At 41.8% G+C, this 16,534-nt stretch overlaps 1 protein-coding gene across 1 annotated transcript in view; it reads right to left on the reverse strand.

Moving 5' to 3' along the window:
* Positions 1-1,773: 1,773 nt before the first annotated feature.
* LOC138649503 (vomeronasal type-2 receptor 26-like) overlaps positions 1,774-16,534 on the reverse strand; it is a 36,315-nt gene continuing 21,554 nt past the window's right edge. Inside the window, exons 5-7 of the mRNA XM_069739977.1 lie at positions 3,079-3,300; positions 2,866-2,989; positions 1,774-2,772 (exon numbers count right to left, since the gene is read on the reverse strand). Of these exons, the coding sequence (XP_069596078.1) occupies positions 1,868-2,772; positions 2,866-2,989; positions 3,079-3,300 (1,251 nt within the window). The 3' untranslated portion in view covers positions 1,774-1,867. The remainder of the gene's footprint in view (positions 2,773-2,865; positions 2,990-3,078; positions 3,301-16,534) is intronic.

Consider the following 16,534-nt stretch of genomic DNA (forward strand, 5'->3'; position numbering starts at 1 on the left):
CCCAAAGCAAGTTGGCTAAGGCTACTTTCACACTTCCGTTTTCTGGTGTCCGTCGTGCTGCAGCAAAATGATGTATCGACGGACATCATGAAAATAGGGAAAAACGTGTGCGACGGATCCAGTGTAATGACGAATCCGTTGTACACAAATTCTGGGAATTAAATGTCTGGGGACGATAGAGAGAGAGAGAGGGAAAGAGAGAGAGAGAGACAGAGAGAGAGACTTTTTCCTGTACTTGAAAATCCTTCTGTGCATGCTCAGAAGGGAAAAACTGGAGTCGTCGCTGGATTCCAGTGTGGGACGGTCAGCGACGGATCCTGCATCCATACATAGTAACATAGTAACATATACATAGTAACATAGTAACATAGTTAGTAAGGCCGAAAAAAGACATTTGTCCATCCAGTTCAGCCTATATTCCATCATAATAAATACCCAGATCTACGTCCTTCTACAGAACCTAATAATTGTATGATACAATATTGTTCTGCTCCAGGAAGACATCCAGGCCTCTCTTGAACCCCTCGACTGAGTTCGCCATCACCACCTCCTCAGGCAAGCAATTCCAGATTCTCACTGCCCTAACAGTAAAGAATCCTCTTCTATGTTGGTGGAAAAACCTTCTCTCCTCCAGACGCAAAGAATGCCCCCTTGTGCCCGTCACCTTCCTTGGTATAAACAGATCCTCAGCGAGATATTTGTATTGTCCCCTTATATACTTATACATGGTTATTAGATCGCCCCTCAGTCGTCTTTTTTCTAGACTAAATAATCCTGCGTCCATAGGCTTCCATTGTAGCCAACGCTGGGCAGCGCAGGATGCTGATTCTCCGACGTGCACAAAAATGTTACAATGAACGTTTTCTCTGCACGACGGATCGCTATTTTACGACGGATCCAGTGCACGACGGATAAAACGGACGGCCATCCATCACAATCCGTCGCTAATACAAGTCTATGGGAAAATGCAGGATCCTGCATTCTCAAAAATCGACGGATTGTGACAGCTCTGAAAAGACGGAAGTGTGAAAGAGGCCTAAGGCTACTTTCACACTTCCATCGGTACGGGGCCGTCGCAAACCGTCGGCCCGATGTAGAGACGGACGTTGTGCTAAATTTATCACAACGTGGGCAGCGGATGCAGTTTTACAACGCATCCGCTGTCCATTGTGATGAGCGGGGAGGAGGGGGCGGAGTTTCAGCCACACATGCGCGGTCGAAAATGGCAAACACGTTGCACAAAAAAAACATTACATTCAACTTTTTTTGTGCCGATGGTCCGCCAAAAGACGACGCATCCGTCGCACGAAGGATGCGACGTGTGGCCATACGTCGCAATGCGTCGCTAATGCAAGTCTATGGAGAAAAAACACATCCTGCGGGCAACTTTGCAGGATGCGTTTTTTCTCCAAAACGATGCATTGTGACGTCCGTCAGAAGACGCAAGTGTGAATGGTCTTGAAGCTGCTGTTTCTTTGGGAATCAGAGATTGGTTCTCAGAATCACTAAGAACACCCAGTGATCAATAAGCCATTCCCTTTCTTCAGGAGAAAACCCCTTTGTCTTAAAGCTTCCCTGTACAATATTTTACCTTATCCTGCATTTTAATATCACTGCCTGATCTGCAGCTATTGCCTGAAACTGCTCCTTACAGACGTCTTGCTCTGCCCCTGCGTAATATCTACATCACGATAATACTCTTCCTACAAAGGTCGGCTGTCATAAATATTTCACTCAGTAATTAACAATGTGATTAGATTAGATCTTATTTAGATTTTACTTCAATAATCTACATCTACATTTAATGAAATATATGCATTGTAATAAAATGAGACATAAATCTACAAGGATCGAATAATGTCCAGTCTCACGCAGTCCGGCTCATTATATAGGACTTTGTATTTTGCTCAGGTCTGCAGAGAATTATGTAACATTTAGGGAAAAATATACAGCCTAAAAGTCCAGCGTTAGAGGTCAGGATGGCAAATATCTCCACCGCCACCGTGTATTTGCCTCTAGTGCTGAGATAAGCTGGGATCATGGCTATCCAGACACTGCAGAACACCAACATGCTGAAGGTGATGTACTTGGCCTCATTAAAACTGTCCGGTAATGTCCGGGCTAAGAAAGCTGTAATAAAACTAACAGCAGCCAGAATCCCCATATATCCCAGGACAGAGTAGAACCAAAGATCGGAGCCTTCATTACATTGAACTATGATCTTCTCTGTATAAGAGTGTGTGTCCAGCTCCTGGAAGGGGGGACAGAGGGTCACCCAACTCATACAGATGACCACCTGGACAGAGGTGCAGATCAGGAGCACGCAATTCGGGAGTTTTACTCCAGTCCATGTTCTCCACACACTTCCAGGCTTGGTGGCTTCAAACGCCATGTAAACCATTATGGTCTTTGCCAACAATGAAGAGATGGATACTGAGAGTAGTAGTCCAGTACAGATCTGACGTAATATGCAGGTACTATCCACTGGACGACCCAGGAACAAGAAGACACAGAGGAAGCTGAGCATGATGGAGATGAGGAGAACAAAGCTCATGTTTTTGTTATTTGCTCTCACAATCGGTGTACCTTGATATCTAATAAAAATCCCCAGTATTACTGCTGTCACTGTAAGAAGTGAAATGGATCCCAATAGAGCAATCAGTGATATCACATGATCAGAGTATGAGAGAAATTCTAGCAATTTGGGGACACATTGAGTCTTGTTGTCATTGGGCCTCTCGTGGTCAGGACATCTCCTGCAGTTTTCATTGTCTATAGGAAATAAAAAAACAATAATTATCACATAATATGGCTAAATTTGTGACCAAGGCTTGGATGTAGGTGAAGTCTAGAGTGAGTACCTACCAGAGGTGTTTGATATTTCTCCTTCAGAACAAGGAATACACCCATAACAACAAAAGTAGATTGTATTTCCTGGGACTTTTCTACTTCCTGGTAGACAACTTTTTGTACATTGGGACTTTGGTTTCTAAATTCAAGACACAAAGTTTTTCTTAATTAGAAAATGTATCAAATATAAAGCCTGAACCCCAAAGTATCTCCAGGGTAAAGCATTACCTCATTGTTAATGGTTTTCCACTGAATTAAACTGTCGTTGATGAAGAAGACTGGCAGATTGAGGTTATCTAAAATTTCAGGTGAAATGTGACCAACAACATTCGAGTGCCATCTTTGATTGACTATAAAGTGATTATTAATTTGGTAATCCTCTAAGAGATCTCCAAACATCGAGAAAACCCTTTTACCAGAAAGGCTCAAATATTTCAAATTAAGCAATGCCTATGGATTAAAATAAAAAATTATATAACCACACGTTGAGAAATATAACCACCAGCAGCCACGGAAAGCCTAAAAAGCGACCTACCTACACATAAATAGATATGTCCTTCCTCTTAGCTCATCATTTCCCAAGATTAACGGCAGAAGACGAGCAGCTTTGAACAAAACATGATTTTGTGATACTATCAGGAGATATTTAAAAGCTCTGTGTGTCAATATGTGGGTTTCAGAAAGGCAATGGTTTTGTCCCAATGATGAATTGAATGTGTGTCATGAGAAATGAAAGTCCTTAAGAAAAGTTTGCAGGAAATTGAGGAAGGACACGTCTAAATGGTGAATTGCGATTGTCACAAAGTCTGCCATGGCCAGTTTATAGATAGAATATGTGGGCATGTTCTTTAATGCTATAGCAAAAAAAAGGGAATCTTTAAAACCTAACTTTTAATATGCTGGTTAAAGGATTAAAAAGAAGACACACACAACATCTAACATAAACGTCCTTGGTCCAGTAACACACACTAGTCGCCACTACATGACAATGAGAGGAAAGGACCTATAATAGTATCCCTCACCTTCTGATTTCACGTGATCTATGAAATATGAGGTATAGTGAGAATATATGTACCACTTCCCTTCGCCAAGTATTACCACAGTCAGAGGTCTCTCAGCCCCTGCTATGCTGTAATTACAGCTCAAAAAGGAAACTTACTGGATTTTTCCCCAACAACGTGTATTGGAGACCCAGAAATTCACATACCGGTAAGTGGTATATGACTAATAATTAAGCATAGATGAGTATTACATTATTCAAAAAAGACACAGATCAATCTCACCCATGTTTTGACTGAAGTCCTGTTTCAAAATATACCAGCCCTTATTAACAGCCCATCAGGGTGCAAACGCCCGCAAATATCCATTCTTATGCATTAATTCTTAAGGGCAGTATAGGGGTAAATTCTTTTTAGCAGGACGAGCGACCACCTCCCAACACGTTTCTTCCAATTTAAGGATTCATCAGTGGATTTTGTAGCCTCATGGAGGGGTTCATACCCTCACTTCGAGGGTATGTTCGTCTTCAACTTGTAATTCTCGGTTTGTCCTGACAGCAGAGGTGGTGCTAGAGAGCAGGACTGAGAGAATTTGTTTTTGTAGACAGTGGAGATGGAGTCAGTGTGGTGGATGCTGAGTTTGCTAGAACTCATAGTTACATAGTTACATAGTTATTAAGGTTGAAGGAAGACTATAAGTCCATCTAGTTCAACCCATAGCCTAACCTAACATGCCCTAACATGTTGATCCAGAGGAAGGCAAAAAAAACCCATGTGGCAAAGAGTAAGCTCCACATTGGGGAAAAAAATTCCTTCCCGACTCCACATACGGCAATCAGACTAGTTCCCTGGATCAACGCCCTATCAAGGAATCTAGTGTATATACCCTGTAACATTATACTTTTCCAGAAAGGTATCCAGTCCCCTCTTAAATTTAAGTAATGAATCACTCATTACAACATCATACGGCAGAGAGTTCCATAGTCTCACTGCTCTTACAGTAAAGAATCCGCGTCTGTTATTATGCTTAAACCTTTTTTCCTCCAAACGCAGAGGATGCCCCTTTGTCCCGGTTTCAGGTCTATGATTAAAAAGATCATCAGAAAGGTCTTTGTACTATTCTGCCACCGATATACGTGGATGATGTATCTGAGGGATGTGATCACAAATCGCTATATAAACAATGGCAGGTAGCGTTGCTCGCCAACCTGTGCCACCAGTCTCTATCAGCTATGCGTGGTGATCCGGAAGGATGATGCAGTGATACATTCAACAGGTTTTATTTACAGTACCTTGGTGAGAGTGAGGACTGTAGGTTAGAGCTGTTACAGAATCACCAGATAGAGATAATAGAAGCTTCAGGTTAGAGGTAACAAGAGAATCCTTTCTCCAGCTCTGCAGCACATGTGTATTCCAACATGGCACGGAGTACAAAAACAGGAAGAGAAGGAAAAAGATAGGAGGAGCTAAAGACAGAAAGGTGTTGTGGGAAAATTCCATAACAAATATTACAGTGATATAGCAACGGCCAGTAGATGGCAGCAAAGTATAACAAATGCAACAAATTATAGAACCAGACATATTAGCACTACATAAATGTCCATGTATGACTGAAAGTCTATCAGAATAAACTGAACAGCACACTCCCCGTCTGAAATCCTCGGATTTCACTATACCATAAGTCTCGAATTGGAAGTATTACCTGAAGTACATGGAGGGATACCTCAACCTGTAAGATAAAAACAACGCATGCAATGCAACAATAACATATTGAATAACAAGATAGACGAATGTCTATAACGAGTTCCTGAAGTAATCCAACGGATAACCCATCTTCGGATTGGAGAAGCCGCGCTAGGCCAAACTGTCTCCAACCCATTTGTAATCCAAAGGTTGAAGTTCCTTGAAAGAGTTCCTACTGATTGGATGGATAATCAATCCTCAACCGGTATGAGTAAAATAATCTCTGATATAGGCCTAATGAAAGATTTGGGGTCACCTTGTTTAGTAACTGTCACTTCTACCTTGCGTACCTTGCCATCGTCACTTGGAAAGGTTTTAGATATAAGTCCCATAGGCCATGTGCTTCTTTCCTCCTTCTGGTCTTTCATGAGGATAATATCTCCTACTTGTAAATTTGGCTTTACTTGTTGCCATTTTCTTCGTTTTTGGAGAAGTGTCATGTACTCCCTCTTCCATCTATTCCAGAAACAATTAGCCAGATGTTGCACATATTTCCACCGTCTCTGATATTTGTTACCGGACACAGAGTCTTCAGGCGGGTTAGGAACAGTTCCAAGTTTCTGGGTGAGGAGAATTGCTGGAGTGAGAATTGTAGGAGATTCTGGATCCACGGCATTCTTTAAGCGGGTGAGGCCTTTTGTGGATAGGGCACATACGGTTACTGTCCATGACTTTAGGAGCAACATTATTTGTCTTAGTGAAGGCAGGTTTAGTAAGTGGAACGTCAGTCTTTCTCACAGATACTGTGTTCCTTGAATCTCTACGTTTGGCAATGTTATCATACCTTGTAGATGATGATGATGCTGGTGGAGTAGGCTCAGTGAAGTCGAAGCTGGGATCATTCTTCTTCCGAGCTTGGTCACAGATGAACCTGGAAAAATATGAAAAGGGGGGAAAGGACACATCATGCTGCCTTTTATACCGTGAGCCGTGGTCTGCCCATTTATCCTGCATGCCGTGTGGCAACTTGGACACTATTGGATTAACGCCATGAGCAGTATCTAGGTAGCTCAGTCCTGAGAGACGTGGGTCTAATTTTGCCAATTCTATTTCCTTTAGCAGGTCGCTCAGATCTTGAAGTTTTCTATTGTCCTTGTTAGTTATCTTTGGGAAGGTTTGCAGTCTTTTAAATAAGGCACATTCTATAGCTTCTGAGCTGCCGTAGGTTTGTTCCAGTCTCTCCAAGGCTGCAATAAGACCTGCATCTGAATAGTCCACATGAACTGCCCTTATTGTCTTTATGCGCTCTGCTGATTCAGTGCCTAACCAGTTAACAAGCAAATCCAGTTGTTCCTTGCCGGTGAGATTAAGGTCTTGGATCACTGCTTGAAAGGTGGATTTCCAGGCTCTATAATTCTCAGCACGATCATCAAACTTTGAGAGACTAATGTTTATTAACTCCCGGCGAATCATGTATCTGGCAAAGTCAGACATGTCTGATCTCCCGGTCATTGTTGCAGGATGAACTTGTGGTATCCGTAGGGAATGTAAGTTCTCTGGCTTATATGACTGCGACAAATCAGGACGAAATGATGCGGCATAAGGGTTAAACTGCGGTTTAGTCTCTATAGGGTCCGCTGGCTGTGGCCTAAATTGTGAGTTAGTGCTGGAAGTTACCTTGTCGGCAGTAGGTGGCGACATTTCTTGACTTGCGGGCGCATCCGTGTTAGAAACTGGAGGTGGTGCTGGTGCAGATGTTAGATGTCTTAGCACGTAGTCAGAGGTGCGATCAGCTGAGTCCTCCATTTCTTCTGGAATAAGACAGTCCGAGTTGTCTTCTTGTCCCAATGCTTGTTCAAGGACCTTCAGTTTAGCAAGGGCTGTTGCTTCTTCCTTTTCTGCTTGGAGTATTTTTAATTTCCTTTGAGCTTCCATTTTGTTTCTTTGAGCCTCCATCTCATTTCTTTGAGCTTCCATTTGGGCTTCTACTTCGACTTCAGCCTCCTTCTTAGCAAAGGAGCTTTTTACTCTAGCTTCCTCTGCAGCGGCATGGTTACCAGCGTTAAAGTTAAAAAAACAAACACTACATACTTACCTTCCGATGTCTGTCCTCCGGCGCTGTGCTTCTCTGCTCTGGCTGTGAGCACAGCGGCCGCTCTGCTTTCCGGCTGCACGGCGCTCACAGCCAGAGCAGAGAAGCACAGCGCCGGAGGACAGACATCGGAAGGTAAGTATGTAGTGTTTGTTTTTTTAACTTTAACGCTGGTAACCAGGGTAAACATCGGGTTACTAAGCGCGGCCCTGCTCTTAGTAACCCGATGTTTACCCTGGTTACCAGCGAAGACATCGCTGAATCGGCGTCACACACGCCGATTCAGCGATGTCAGCCAGCGACCAAATAAAGTTCTGGCCTTCTAGCCCCGACCAGTGACATCACAGCAGGATCCTGATCGCTGCTGCGTGTCACACTGAACGATATCGCTAGCCAGGACGCTGCAACGTCACGGATCGCTAGCGATATCGTTTAGTGTGAAGGTACCTTAACTGTCACCCAGCTTTCTACTTCCTTGTTATGTCCTGGAAGGTCTCCCCACTCCAATTGTTCTGGGTTTGCCCTGGTTGGTGAAACATAATCTGATTGTGAATTTGCAATCCAGAGAAATTGTGGAGTGGGGAGATTACTGCCATGATAACTGCCTAAACATTTGCCTTTCTGCAGTATCTACGAGGATCTTACCTGCGTTTTTGTCTGGCCTTGAGGATGTACTGTATGTTTTGAGAAGGGGTGTCAGGATTCCCCCCCCCCCCATCGTGTATATGACTGTCCTATTGACCTGACTCCAAGAGCTAAACTACCAAAGTCCAGACTGTCCAATCTCTCCGGTCCTGAGAAAAAAGCTGTAGTGAAATATGTATAGGTATTGTGTGACTAACTGTAATTTAACATCTGTCCTGAAGGCTGCAGGTCTCACCAAGGTGATAATATGTGTTATCCAGAGAAAAGGCAGTTTTCCTGTTCTCAGACCACAGGGGAGCCTTCCTGGAAAGACAGAATTGGAAACATTTAACACCTCTATGAGGCCTCAACGGCAGATGCCAAATAGAACCCAGTACAGCCTGACAATTTGTATTTATTATCTATCTGAGAACTTACACAAGAATGTTCAGAGGAAAATAATATATTCATTGGTGGAGTGGCCATGGGCCAGTCAAAAGCAAGCAATTATAATATCAACCTGAGAGGCTGGTCTAGAAATCTGACCTCCAGGATGACTCTATAAATTTAGGCATACACACAAAAGAACAGGGTTCACAGACTGAGGGACAGCCAAGCTGATGTGATCCAGTCCATATTCATCCCCCCTCAGGGAGCAGAAAGCAGACTACAAAGTTAGATATTTCTGTAAGTTTTCTCCCTTTTATTTTTATAACGGTTTTGCATATTTGTATGTCACTTTTATTACCATTTTTTTTATAACCTTTTTATTGTAAGCACTGTACCTTTTCTATTAAAGCATAAAACTTTAATAAGCTGAACCTTGCATGTTATAAAGAATCCATAGCCTTAAAGTGTTTGAGCCTTATGATTGGCAGACAGTAGTAGTAATATTTCCGGGACTCATCACTCGTGTGTTTGGTGAGTGGTGGCAGCGTGTATGAACGGGTGTGTGGCCTGGATCGGTGTGTGATTTATGCTCTCATTACAGCATAAGACAGAGATTGAATGCTGGACTGAGAGAGGGGAGATAGATTAACCCTTGCAGGCGCAACCCCAAGTCGCGTGCTGTGAAGTGGGTACGTGACACAAGCCATGAAAGATTTTATTACTGAGAGACTTGAGAAGGGACATATCAGACCTTCATCTTCGCCTGTGGTGGCAGAGTTTTTTTTCATGAAAAAGAAAGATGGCGGTCTCCATCCGTCTAGATATCCGAGAAGTGAATCTAATTAATATCGGAGATCCAGTAATTCCAAAGCCAGATAAACCAGTTGAGGAGTGTGGTTCTTATCACCCCATATCCATACTTAATACGGATCACAAAACACTTACGAAGGGGGGCGTGGATGGCGAAGGACAGGAGCAGACGTGTTTTTACGTAGGTCCTAATATTCCCCTATTTCAGCTACCTAACGCATATTAAATTGTGGAATACCTGGTTATAAAACCTACTAAAACATGCCTGGACTGGGTTATAAGAAGAAAAAAGAACTTTCAACCAAGAAAATCCCTTTATTAAAAGGAGGGACACCTGGAGAAGATCTAATGAAAGCCTGCTCTCATCTGAGGTAAAGGTGACAAAGCCTTTGCCTCACAAAATGGATCCCTGCAAAAAACCAAAGTCACAGCTTCACAACAGTCATATGGCCTGTAAGACATCTATTATAAAACATCCTGCACTCTCCGAGACATCAGCTGATGCTGTCCTGCAAAGAAACCGGAGGAGCGCGGGAGATTCTGAGGCAATGAAGAAGCAGCAGAGAGGAGAAAATGGCGACGCGGCAACAACTCCCGCCCTTTCCGGAGCTCCAGCTGACAGATATCCAAAGATGCGCCGAGGGATCGCGATGGCTGCCGGAGCTGTGACACAGCGGAAGGAGGAAGCAGGAGAGGACGTGGAGACGATGGAGATCTAATGCAAGCTGCCAGACATAAGAAGAGGAGCGGGGGAGCCGTGGAGTTCTCACAAGGTATGACGCAGCAAAGAGAAAAGGATGGTGATTCACCATCTTCAGCGTTGCGCAGACATGGAGACTTCTTCTGTCCAAAGAAGTAATCACAGACATGACGCTGCGACGATGCAGAGGAGAATCACCGGCATTAACACCACACGGTGGGGGGATCTCTTCAGCTCCCATCGATCAAAGAAGTAATTAGAGACATGATGCACCGGCGCTGAGGGAGGCAGAACATATAATGTGACAAAGGAAAAGGAAGGAAGCGTTATACAACTGCGGGGCTTGTCAGAAACACCCCATGTTGGCTGGTCAGAGACAAAACCCTTTTCTATAAAAAAAGAAAGAAAAAATCAAAGAGGCGGCATTATCAGACATTCATATGGAGCAGTTAGAAAAATACTGATATTAAAAAATAAAAATCATCAACCATCACTTAATGTAAAGAATGGTGCCACTTCTACTTCTTTACATAATAGCCATAAAACACAGAGTATTTAAAGGGGAACCCTACACATACAAAACAATTGTATAACCAGGTAATCACAGGAGACGGATCTTTCAAAGAATCATCTAATCTAAAGACAGATGAGGCCAACATTTTTTATCTGATGATGGGGGTGTTGATCTGCATCTGATTTCTCTACCTGAAAAAAATCCCCTTCTAAATCCTCATACAATACTAGAGATTACAATTTAGGGAAAATTAAAGGGAAGTTTCCTAATATAGCTCCTAATTCTGCTAAATCTGTTAAAGAAACAGCAAATATCTCCAACACAGACAAATTTGTTTCCTACCAATCAGATGAATCCATTAACTCATCAGGACAGATGGAAAATGGTCATTTTGGGGAGTTTTTTAGCGATGTAGATTCATCTGATTATAGAGGTGACTTTTTTCAGATGATATGGCCCTTGATGACATCTATTCTTCAGAGTCATATTCCTCCTGAGAATACAAATCTAGTAGTAAAAACTCTGAATTTAAAAAAAAAATGTAAGCAAAAAAACTAAACCAAATCAAATTAAACCAAATCAGAAAAAATTACAAGAGCATTCTAACAACAACAACAACTCATTGATAAACGATATCCAAGCAACAGATGATAATCCAACAGAAAAATATATTATTAGCATATGTAAAGCCCTCCTAGTTTCAGGGAAAAATACTACTAGTGATGATGACTCAAAAATATCTGAAACCGATTTGGAATCTGAAGACTCTATACACTTAAACAATACCAAAGCGTCCGAGAGTTTCATTAAAGAGCTCTTTAAAGATATGTTATCATACATAGCTGTTAACACACACTCAAATTCTTATGGAGTTTCTGAAAACTCCTTCTATAACTCAAAAAAAAATCTCTTCAGTCAAAAATCAAAGGTCCTCATATCCGAATGAGGACCAAAATCTTGCTACACTCTCTGATTCATAGAAAAATATCCAACATGATATCAACTCTGTTAGAAAAAATCTAAACAATCTTGAAGACTTTAAAAAGAAAAATAATGTAAAAATTAGAGTGATTCCAAAGTCGGTCCAGAACTCCCAACTAAAAGATTACATCTCTTCATTAATATCTTATCTACTTCCTAACACCAAAGAAGAAAATGTAATTGAAAAGGCCTTTAGAGTACGCAAACCATCTGCTCTTCCACCTGATGTCGAAACAGATGTCATTGTCTCCTTCTACCCCAATTGGGTTAGAAATGCTTTACTAAATATAACAAAGGAGCCGAAATTCCTTTCTTCTCCATATAACCACTTGGTCTTTTTCAAAGACCTATCTAAAGAAACATTACAAAAGCGAAAATTATTTCAGTCCACTACCTGTGAACACTGAAAAGCTGGAATACCTTACAATTGGTCTCAGATCTCAACACTAAAAATTAATTTTGCATCCAAATTGATCGATATTTCATCTCCGGCGGAGGGAGCTGACTTCCTGATAGGTGCAGGCATAATATCCTCCATGGACTCCCACGGATTCCTCTCCAAGTCCAAATCTGATCTTCGTCCCAAATGAAGAAATACTACAAACAAACAACACCTTATTGAACATAGTGACTCTATTATTTGAACACCCAGAAAGACTTTTCTTCATTTATTCCTCAATTGTAGCCTGTTTTTGAACCGTACTTTGCCCCCACAAGGTCATAGGTACACCTAAAGGTGACTCCAGACACCCCAGGACGTATTTATTTTTCCTTTTGAACCATATTTGACTTTTGAGTAAGCGACAGTTGTCCTGGTTCTATTTGAGTAAGCTACAGTATGTTAAAGTATGGAAGTCCTGTATTTTCTTTCCCCTTTCTTTCCCTATTATCCCATGTATCCTATTTTTCCCGCACCCTTTACCCTTACCTTTGTTAAATTTGTAAAACCAATAAAAATTTGTTGGAAAACAAAACACTTACAAAACTTATAGCTAACAGGTTGAAAACAGTAATATTGAATATTATACATGAGGATCAATCTGGCTTCATGCCAGGAAGGTCCACATCATATAATATTAGAAGAGTTCAGGTGCTAACAAAGATAGGTCACAAGTATGGGGAGCCTTGGGCTATAGCTTCTTTAGACACGGCAAACGCTTTTGATTCCTAGAAGTGGCGATTATTGCAATATGCCCTCATTCCTCCTGGTATCTGTTTTGAACTGTGATCTCTGTTATGCTGTAATGTCTATTGTCTGTACAAGTCCCCTCTATAAGTTGTAAAGCGCTGCGGAATATGTTGGCGCTATATAAATAAAAATTATTATTATTATTATGTGGTTCTGAAATTTGGTTTCTATGACAAATTTCGTAATTAGATTAAGTTACTTTACTGTATGCCAAGAGCTAATATCCTTGTAAATGGAATACTGTTGGAATACTTTGACCTAGGTAGCGGAACCAGACAAGGCTGCCCTCTGTCCCCGATGCTCTTCGCTCTAGGGATAGAACCTATTGCTCTTAAGATCAGACAGGACCCTTTGGTGGAGGGCATCAGTATAAATTCCAGAATAGATAAGGTGGGGTTATATGTGAATGACCTGGTACTCTGCCTAAATAAAGTGGAGCAATCTCTCCCGAGAGCAATTGACCTCGTTAACTATTTTGGGGAATTGTCGGGTCTCAAAATTAATTGGAGCAAATCTGTGGTCATGCCACTTGTGGAAAATATGGCTGAACCTGTGATGTTTGGATTGCAAGTAGTACAAAAGTTCAAATACTTAGGCATTATAATTAATCATAACCCAATTAAGGACGTATACTCCTTTTATGATATGATGAAGAAAAGGTTCGAGTGCTGGTCTCAGCTTTCCCTCTCTGTGGCAGGCAGAATTGGCTTAAGGTACCTTCACACATAACGAATTCGTTAACGATATCGTTGCAACGTCACGCTTTTTGTGACTTAGCAATGATCCCGCTAACGATATCTTTATGTGTGACAGCGACCAACGATCAGGCCCCTGCTGGGAGATCGTTGGTCGTGGGGAATGAATCAGGACCTTTTTTTGGCCGCTGACCACCCCGCTGTCATCGCTAGATCGGCATGTGTGACGCCGATCTAGCGATGTGTTCACCTGTAACCAGGGTAAATATTGGGTTACTAAGCGCAGGGCCGCGCTTAGTAACCCGATATTTACCCTGGTTACCATTGTAAAAGTAAAAAAAAAACAAACTACATACTCACATTCTGATGTCTGTCACGTCCCCCGGCGTCAGCTTCCTTTCACTGTGTCAGCGCCGGCCGTAAAGCAGAGCACAGCGGTGACATCACCGCTCTGCTTTACGGCCGGCGCTTACACAGTGCAGGGAAGCTGACGGCGGGGGACGTGACAGACATCAGAATGTGAGTATGTAGTGTTTTTTTTTTTTTTACTTTTACAATGGTAACCAAGGTAAATATCGGGTTACAAAGCGCGGCCCTGCGCTTAGTAACCCGATGTTTACCCTGGTTACCCGGGGACTTCGGCATCTTTGAAGACAGTTTCAACGATGCCGAAGTTGTTCCCCTGATCGTTGGTCACTGGAGAGAGCTGTCTGTGTGACAGCTCCCCAGCGACCACACAACGACTTACCAACGATCATGGCCAGGTCATATCGCTGGTCGTGATCGTTTGTAAATCGTTTAGTGTAATGGTACCTTTAATCCAAATGATAATTCTAAAAAAATGTTTGTACGTGTTGGGACATTCATCAACTAAATCCCCCAAAGGGTTTTTTAGGAAAATGCATGGCATGATGGCGACATTGATATGGAGATCATCAAGGTCCAAATTAAGTATTGGATGTCTGCAGAGAACCAAAAACCAGGGTGGATACGCAGTACCTGACCTACTTTTGTGTTATCTGGCCGGTCAGATACGTTACTTGAAGCAGTGGATAGTTGGGGGCAGACTTGTTAATGCAGAAGCTCAGCTTATACACTTCTTAGATTGGAATACCTCACTGGCAATATTAGAAGGATCATATAGACGCCACAAGGTTTATTATTTGCACACAGCTTGGCAATACAGGTGTGGCAAGAAAGTAAGCGTAACATGAAATTCAGTGACCAAATGGGAGAGACTCAGATATGGGATAATCCCGAGTTTTCACACCTCAAAAACTTACAGGACCCAATTTTCTGGAAACAATATGGAATAACAGCACTTAATCAGTTTTTTTAAAATGAAATTTTATTATCATTTGAAAAAATTCATATAAAGTTTGGGATTCCTCATAGGGATTTTTATAAATATTTGCAAATGGGACATGCCATAACGCACCAGTTTCCATTTCCTAGGATGCAAATATCCAGATAGCCATTGATAGGAGTGCTGACAACTCAAGGGGCCACGGGCGTAATATCCTCCGTATATACCTTTCTACTAAACTCCAGGATTGCTTCTACTCAACTTGCTGTGGAGAGTAAATGGCCGCAATTTATCTCTTCTGTCACTGATGATCAGTGGAATGATGCTCTAGAGGCTCATACGATGGTGTCGCCAGACGCAAATATTAAGTTAATTCACTATATATCCTACATCAATCTTACCCGACCCCGAGTAGACTACATAGATTCTGCAGACTGGTAACTGATGAATGTCATAGGTGTGGGGGATCGGGAGCGCACTTCTGGCATCTTATTGGGAGTTGTGGGATAATACAAAGATACTGGAGCGAAGTGATAACTACATTAGAACGGATGCTTGGGATACCAATCGAATATGGTCCAGAGTTATGTATCTTGGGTATTGTGGATGAAGAACTGTGGTTGCACTATGATAAAATATTTCTCCGGAGGTTTTATTTATTGCTAGGAAAGCAAAGCACTAAGGTGGATGGGGGGAAGCCTCCTACTATTAATCAGTGGGAAAAACAGTGAATGATATAATACCATATGAGAAGATATTATACAGAAATAGAAGATGCCCTCAGAAATTCCTTAAGATACGGGAGAGATGGTGTGATTCACCCTTAACACATCTATCCCCTAATGCCATGACTTCATCTAGCTCACAATATGAACACTGATGTTGTTCCTGTCAACATATGGAAGGTGATGATGTGTGTAAACTGCAAGAGTGTACTTTTATTATCACCCAAATTGGTACGTGATCTGAATTTTGATAGAGAACCTGTTAAGTCAATTGAGTGTGCAATGCTTCACAATGGAAATTATCCTAATATGCTATGTTCTATAATGTTTGCTCATTTTTTGTTATTTGTTTACTCTATTATTGAGAGTGTAATGTTACCTACATGTTATTGTAAAGAGTGACTGTTTGATCATTCTGACCATATACTGTGATATTATATGTTTGTAACTTTATCCTGTGGAATCTTTTAATAAAAAGTTTTTTTTTAAAATATCCGAAATCCAGATCCTTTTCCTGGTATTCCAGATTTATTCAACCATCTGGTGGGAGCCAATGTTTTCTCCAAGTTGGATTTAAGGGGGGGCCTATAACCTGGCTACAATCAGACAAGGGGATGAATGGAAAACGGCATTCAGTACCCCTGAGAGACATTTTGAGAGTCCGATTATGCCTTTCAGTCTAACCAATGCACTAGTGGTGTTCCAGCATTTCATAAATGATATTCTCCATCATTAGGTGGGCAGGTTTGTGGTGGTCTATCTGGATGACATTTTGGTTTATTCACCTGATTTGGAGACACATCATGGGCATGTGAGACAGGTGCTTCAGATATTAAAGTGAACCTGTCACCAGTTTTGTGAAATAGCAGCTAAAAATATCACCTTACTCAGCATCTGCACTGATTCCCTAAATCCTTATATAACCCCCTGACTCCGCTTGTAAACTCCCCAAAACTTTTTTAAATTTCTCCCGCGCT

Source organism: Ranitomeya imitator, chromosome 9 (genome assembly GCF_032444005.1).
Source record: "Ranitomeya imitator isolate aRanImi1 chromosome 9, aRanImi1.pri, whole genome shotgun sequence".
In the NCBI taxonomy this organism is placed as follows: Eukaryota; Metazoa; Chordata; class Amphibia; order Anura; family Dendrobatidae; genus Ranitomeya; species Ranitomeya imitator.